Here is a 7663-nt window from a genome sequence, read left to right as displayed (position 1 = left end):
GTGTCCTCCAGCTTTCTGTCAGCTGATTGGTCACCTCCATCATGCTCCGCCCCCTGCTCCTCCTGTTTGCTGTGCTAGCAGTGCCAGGTAAGAAGAGTTTGTAAAGTGTTTCCAATCAGACTTGATGACAGGTGCTGATGGTAGAAAGAAGCTTTAAGTGCTGCTGATCTGTCAGACGTGAAGACATTTTGCTGCCATCTTTGTTTCTGAGCAGAGCTGCTAACTGATGCTGTCAGACGGAACAACAGGAGCTGTTTTATTCCTTCATCAAGTCAAAGTCATGTTCAAAMTCTGTCTCTGCAGGTGATGCTGCAATTACTTTTAACTCTTCCAGAGGATTTGACATCAGCGCCTGTCCCATCACCTTGTATGGAAAGACGTACAACCAAATCTATGTGAGTCGATGAATCTCTGTTTCCATCTGTTATCATTTTACCTTTGAGTCTCTTGTATTGGTAGAGATGATGTGAAAAGACTGAAAATGTTCTCTGTAAATTCATGGGACATCCTTTGTGTAAAGAATAAAAATGCACTCAGATAATTTATTCCAAATGTTGGCTTTTGTTGAAAGTGTAAACCTTCAACATGTCAGTGACTGTAAACCGCTGCCTTTCATTGAAATAATACCAGGAAGCAGAGACACTGCATCTTATTGAAACTGATGTCCTGATTGAGTCATTTGGATCAYTGAAGTTGTTTTTCTTTAACTTTAATTGAAATTTGTAATATTTGTTGTGTTTTTGTCTCTTTCAGGCAAATGTAACAGCTGACCGCTTTGTGATTTGTTTCGGTGATTCTTGGGTTGATGGTCCCACGATCGACTTTATAAGGGGACCTGCACCGGACCCAATAATATCTGAAGACATTGTTACTCAGTCAGTTGTTCTTGACATCCTGATTCAGAACACTCTAAATATTCCACCCCACTTGAACTGCTATGTGAACTTTGCTCTGGGCAACAATGTAAGTGTTCTTGTGTTTTAGTGATTTATCATTAAAAAATAATTAAAATGTTGACGGATGATAAAAACCTCAAGCCAGTGATTTTCTTTGGCTTATTTCTGCAACAATTTTGAAATCATTCTTATATTCACKTTTTATAAATGGTAATTCAGACATATTACAGCACAATATTAACACTTTTACTCAAAATTTGCTACATGCTGACAGATTGTTCACTCTTTGCAGGTTGCCATTTATCTGGTGAACTACACAACGCAAGCAGTCGTGGGTTTAAACTCCAATATTGGAGGAACAACTGTAAGTATGTGGGGGTGGGTCATTTATGTGTAATTATATTCAAACTGATAAATCATGTTTTATGTAAAATTTATTCTAAACTCATTTGAAGTCAGTGCTCTCTGGTTGTAACAGTTTGTTGTTTTGTAGCTGACCAGTATTACTGCAAATGGGATCATCCAAGACACACTGAGCGTTACAAACACTGTGACYAATGGACAATATTATGACTTTGTCAGCATCAACGGCTGCAGAWACRGAGGTTGGTGACTGTTTAAATTAAACATTGTCTGATTAAGTGAAGCTAATGTTGTAATGTTTCTGTTTACAGAAGATAAATTATTGAGAAATCTGAGTTTGTAAACTAACAGGACTTTATTCACTTCTCAGATGTTGTGTATAAAACTGGTACAACTCAAGTTCTCCCTGACACGTGTGAGACTGTCACYTGTAGTTCCACAGCAGAACTTGTTGTGGTTCCCAACTGTATAGGCGCAGAGACTTGTCTCGGCAACAACAGGTAAATATGTCTCCTTTATATTTAAAACAGCTGTGATCAAACAGGGACTAGATGAGGACTGTTAGATTTTAGTTGTTTCAGAGCAGCTGCCGTCTGTTTTACAGAAAACTTTTATTGTGAAAGGGAGTGTTGGGTCKGTGAGTAAACAGTGAGGCTGACATTAGTCAGATAAATTTACTGCTGACTCTGATCAGWGGGGCTTCCTCTACAGTCACCATCAGGTCAGAGAGCTGAACAGTAGAGTGCCCCCTGCTGGCTGCAGGCCTCAGCAGCAGCTAAACGTGTTTCTGTCTCCATCAGGTGTGTCATCACCACCACCAGTCCTCCACCCACCACCACCATAACTTCACCCCAACCTCCTGTCCACGCCATCTGCACAGTGACAGGACCCTCTGTCATYGACTTCTACAACCACTTGGACTTTGTAGAGGACCGRTGTGAGTACTATCTGCTGAAGATCGATGGTCTCACTGTGGTGGGTAACTTCCGTGAGCGTCGTCTTAGCAGTGTGAACTTCCTGGACAGCRTGAGGCTGACAACGAACAACAACAACATCGACCTGAAACAGGACAAYGAAGTTGTGGTGAGTCAGAGTGGAGTTTGATCCAGAATCTTTGAAGAAGCAGCTCTCTGAATGCTGCTGGACTCAGTGCTTGTTGCTGTTTGTGTGTTTGACATGTTTCACTCAGAGTTTCCTCCACTTTGTCTCTCTRTCATGMAGRTAAATGGCGCAACAATGGACCTCAGCTCACCTCAGGTGGTTGGTGATGTGACGGTCTCTAAGGACTCACCTGGAGTCATTGCTGTGGTTCTGATCAAGGACTTCAAGATTACTGTCTCCTTTGACGGCTACACCGCACACATCCTTGTTGAWGGTACAGAAMATYCAATAAGTTWGTYTGATGGTGAAGATAAACTGTGCTGTGTTYATCCAGTTTGAACATTGATGCTGATGAGACTCTCATTCTGTCCTGAACYGGTCCAGGATCTACTGGATCATCTCTGGAGGGTCTGTGCACAGACTCCAGCAGTGAAGCAAGACTCCCTGGCTGCAGCTCCACCAAGTAAGACTTTCACACTGATTGCTGCTTTTTCTGCTGGGTGAATGGACTCCAGAGAGACTCCATAGTTTTCATTTACAAGAGGTTTGTGCATATAAAAAAGTGCAAACTTTAAAGTGCGTAAAGTTGATCTACTAACTGTGTGCATCGAAGATTGCATCTGTCAAATGAGTAAAATAKCCYAATCCATTTAGTGTGGTTACATTCGTGAATATGCAGAAGACATTATGATAATCAGAACTTGTAAAAATACTTTGAGGAAGATGTGCGTATATAATCATTTAGCACCAGCAAAAGTGATTTATCAAAGCTTAAACTGATTGCGGTTGCCGTTTTGCGTCATATTTAGCACATGTTAACAGCAGTGTACACACTCCACCTCAGACACATATTCATCCCCATCAAGTTGTTTCATGTGAGGGTAATTTTATRGACTTTCGAAGGCTCCTTTAAGAGTTTTGACATGTCTGTGATTTGGAGCCAATCTCAAGGTATACCATGTCACTATGTAACATTGCARTTTCTTTCATCTGGATCATTTGCCTCCAACGTAGAGACTGAATGTCTCCGTGTCAGCGAGAAGCACACTGAAAATCCTCMTTTCAATAGGGTGGTCTGCACCACCTTTGCCCCTGTTATCATTCACAGCAGTCTTTGTAGATCACCTGCACCACGCCTGCTAAAAGCACATCCCACTTTTTAGTTTGCACAGCAAATTAGCAYWTGTTATTTAGGATCTTAGTAAATCAGGCCCCATGTGTTTGGATGAACAAGCAGAGCAGCAGAAAAACCTGACCATTTTTGTGTGTCGCCCCCTAGCTGTGTTCCACATGATGGCATGGACGAGGAGACGGTCTGCCCCAATAACACATTAAGGTGAGCAGATTCATCCACAAACATGTCTGTGTTTCACTACTTTAGTTCTAGTTGAGACATTTTGAATTTGTGTAAAATATCTTATTTATTTTTCATTCTTACTGTTTTGTGTAATGTACAACAGTACTTGAATTATTCTCTATTGCTTTATATTATTGAGTGATTTTCTAAGTTACACTTTGKACAKCACTTTGGTCAGTAAAGGYTGTTTTTCTAAATGTGATGTAAAAGTCAACTTTGACCTGACTTGATTTATTATCTCCCATGTGGAGCAGCTGTGACTACCTGAARRAGGCACCCTTCCCCTCCTGTGCCATYGACCGACAGCCCTACTTGGTCGCCTGCAMAAACCTTTTGTCCAGATATCCTGCAGTGGACGGCCTCAAGTGTCAGTTCCTGACGGCCTACGCCAAAGCCTGCAGCCTGTACAACAACACTGCACTGTCTGGCTGGAGGTTCAAGACTAAGTGCCGTAAGACCTGCTTCACTCCATCTGCTCTAAAGAAATCACTTGTTGGTGCCTGACAGACATGTTTACATGATCACTCTGTCTGCTGGGGGGGATATGAGAGAAAACTATAGTCCTGTGAGTACTGACTCAGTCAGTTCAAAGTTCTGTCTATAGAGACCCATTAGAAAACTGGAAACTCGTCAAACAGAGAAAAATCCATACTTTGTATTTGTGCAGTTGTTTTAGTTCTGGATCAGGCACCATCAGAGTTTTCTGCTTGTATTTTACAGTGCTCATGTTTTCAGATCAATATATCAGTGTCTCTCTCTGCAGACCACCACGGGGCCTTCTGTAACAAGACCTGCAAAGATCACGAATTCTGTGCAGAGGCGTTATCTGGAGAAAACCAGTGCTTCTGTCGGGCCAACTTTGCCTGTGAAATCAGAAACAGTTATACTTATGGTACGACAGTGGAGACAACAACATGACATCAGGCCTGAACTGTTGGAAGGAAACTTCTAAGTGTGATTTTTCTCCCCAACATTGTGATCTTCAGGTCATCCACCGGTCTGCATAAAGAACCATGCTTCTCTGACTCTGTACAACTGTCTGCTGGTGGAACAAAACATTGACTACACCCGCTTACACCTGATTGACCCAACCTGTACAGGTCAACTGAATGAGACGGACAACACAGTGACCTTCACCTTCGAAGCTGACAACTGTGGAACACAGATCARCGTGAGTGGTCYTCTTCAGATGTCCTCCAGCTCACTGCTGAGCTTCTCTTCTGTWTTTTGGGATTTTTTTAGTGGTTCTGTCCTCAAATCTGACAGCTGTGTTWGAAACACATTTAGTAACAACATATTCATATTTCACTTGGCAGGCCAACAATGAGAGCATCATCTACAAAAACACCGTCATGAGCCAGAACGTCACCAGCCAAATCATTCGCTCTGATGTGGTCATGATCGACTTTTCCTGCTACCAGGCCCAGCCGAACCTCCAGACTACGACCTTCACCATCATGGACAAGTGAGTGTGATTCCTGCTCACACTTTGGTTCTGGTCTTCCTGTCAGTGTTTATGTGAAAAGTAGAAATATGTTCAACATGAGAGGAAAGTTTGGAACCACATATACAAGGTGTGTAAATTACAGACAGTACATCTTATTTTTTTCATACACTGTCTGGCCCAAAAAGTTCATTAATTAATATTTGGTTGGACCGACTTTAGCTTTGATTACAGCATGCATTTGTTTACACAAGCTTCTGTAATGTAATTACACATATGTATTTATGATGGGAGACTTAGTTCATTGCTCAAACTCTTCAAGTACGTTCAGGTCTGTGGTAGCCAGTTCATATTTGAAAATTATGTCTCATTATCCCTGAACCACTTGTTCACAATTTGGAYCTGATGAATCCTAGCCTGGCATTGTCATCTTGGAACACGCCTGTGACATCAGGGAAGGGAAAATCCATCAATGGAATAACCTGGTCATTCGGTATATTCAGGTAGTCAGCTAACCTCCTTGTTTGGGTTCAGAATGCTGCTGAACCTAGACCTGACCAACGTTCCCCACAGGCTTGAACAGTAGGAATTAGGCCTGATGGGTCCAGTAGAACCCATGCAGGTATTGGTCAACGGGAGGCTCATACTATTTGCTTAGTAAAGTCCAGATTCTTAGTTAAGACTCTTTTTCGTGGCCAGGCAGTGTATTTTAGTTCCCTCATTTCCAAAATATCTAAAGACATTTTAGGTTCGATGACTTTGTGAGTAGCTGACCAGTAAGAAAATAAAGATGAATGTACCTTCTGGAAAAGACCCAACATACTCATCTGAAGCCAACAGTCAATGCACAGACATGTGGTTGTGCAGCCYAGGACTTCTGCCTGCTGCACTTTTCCAAGTTGTGTAATTGTATATTTCTATATGYTGTATATCTCTGAGAGAAATCTCTTTGTCTCCTCTGCAGTGCTTATAAAGGGATCATTGWAGCAGGACTTTGGAATTACACTCTGTTCATTAAGGCCTTCATTGACGATGGTTGCACCAAACTTGTGGATGCAAATACTCCAATGAAACTGAACCAGAAGGTCTGCGTGAAACTGATCACTGAGGGTCTGGATGAAGACAGAGTTGTACTGGTGACCGACCGCTGCTGGGCAACTGATGAACCATCACCCTCTGCAGCAAATTCCTACGACCTGATTGTTGATGGGTGAGACTACAACCAGAGATTTATTCATCAGTGTGTTTTCTGATCTTATCACTGAACAAAGGGTGTTTTCTGTTTGTGAGCAGCCACCCTAATGACCCAACAGTGACCATAAGAGACAACGGAAGAGAAACCCACAACTCTTTTTGCTTCAACATGTTTGAGTTCTCTAGGGGCTCAAATAAAATCTACCTGCACTGTGCAGTACACCTGTGTGTGAAGAGCACCAACACATGTGAACCGGTACGTCTCACTGTCAAACACACCACATGGAGGACTGACTGAGACCTAACAATCAGATTTTTTTATACAACAGTCTCTAAACACTTGAATAAATCAGCATTCGATTGATTCAKCTGAAAGATTCTGACACAACAGTTTAAATATCTCAGCAGCTTCRGTTCAGGAATAAAGGATCAGTATCTGTCCTCTAAAATATTGACTTTTTCTCTGTCTGTCCTCATTTTCTCCAGGAAAGACGAAGACGCAGATCTGCCAGGTCTGAACATGATTCTCCCGGCTTGATCAGCATGGGCTGGAGTAGTTAGGTAAGACTCAGCTCTGCTGCTTCAGCTTCTGTTTATTCTCATACGTGTGCGTTTTATTTTAGCTGTTATAAAGACAGAGARCAGTGATGCTAATGTTACAGAAACTTACTGTTGTGGTCGGGAGTTTTATTCATTCATCTTGAGCATCAGTGATCCTGTTGTTGGACTTTTATTAATTTATGTAAATCATTGTTTTCCCATGGCTGACAGTCAGGTGTTTGACAGGCAGGAGTGTTTTCCAGAAGAGACCACAGTTAAATTTATTTCCTGTTGTCTTCTCAGGTGGTTTCCACGTTAACTTGACTGACTGACAGGCTGCTGATCTTCATGATGACCCCTGACCTTTGACTGGTCCTGATCCAGAACCAGATTGTGTTTTTCTTTGTATTGAATCCTGGGGATGTTTAATCAGAGTGACAGTGATTCAGGGTGGTAATATATTCTTAGTTTTATTCTTGTAGCTGTGATTTATACAACCTGTTTGTCGTCGTAATTAGTAATGGAGTTTTATTTTAAGTTATTTTATGTTTAAATATAATATTGAACTTTACCTGATTCTCATTTTTTAGATTATATTTATCTGCACCTTTAATAATCAGCTCTTTCAAATCTTGAACAATGTTGAAATAAATTAAAATATTTATTTGATTCATGTATGTTACGTTAATTATTTTAAACAGCATAATAAAGAAGCAAAAAAAAAAAAAACCTCTTGGTCTGTTTTGTTGTTTTCTCCTCTCCTTGAAC

General features: G+C 41.3%; 1 protein-coding gene across 1 annotated transcript; it reads left to right on the top strand.

The window, feature by feature from the left end:
- Positions 1-2487: 2487 nt before the first annotated feature.
- LOC106534088 (pancreatic secretory granule membrane major glycoprotein GP2) lies at positions 2488-6653 on the top strand. The gene is made up of 9 exons (XM_014030600.1): positions 2488-2634; positions 2745-2823; positions 3640-3696; positions 3972-4168; positions 4481-4609; positions 4704-4888; positions 5034-5182; positions 6126-6371; positions 6455-6653. Exons 1-9 carry the CDS (start codon positions 2496-2498, stop codon positions 6651-6653), a joined length of 1380 nt encoding a protein of 459 aa, XP_013886054.1. The 5' UTR covers positions 2488-2495.
- The last annotated feature ends 1010 nt before the right edge of the window (positions 6654-7663 follow it).

This window comes from Austrofundulus limnaeus, unplaced genomic scaffold, assembly GCF_001266775.1.
Source record: "Austrofundulus limnaeus strain Quisiro unplaced genomic scaffold, Austrofundulus_limnaeus-1.0 Scaffold1089, whole genome shotgun sequence".
NCBI classification, from domain to species: Eukaryota; Metazoa; Chordata; class Actinopteri; order Cyprinodontiformes; family Rivulidae; genus Austrofundulus; species Austrofundulus limnaeus.
Note: the sequence above shows the minus strand (reverse complement) of the source record. Positions and strands in the feature narration are given on the sequence as shown.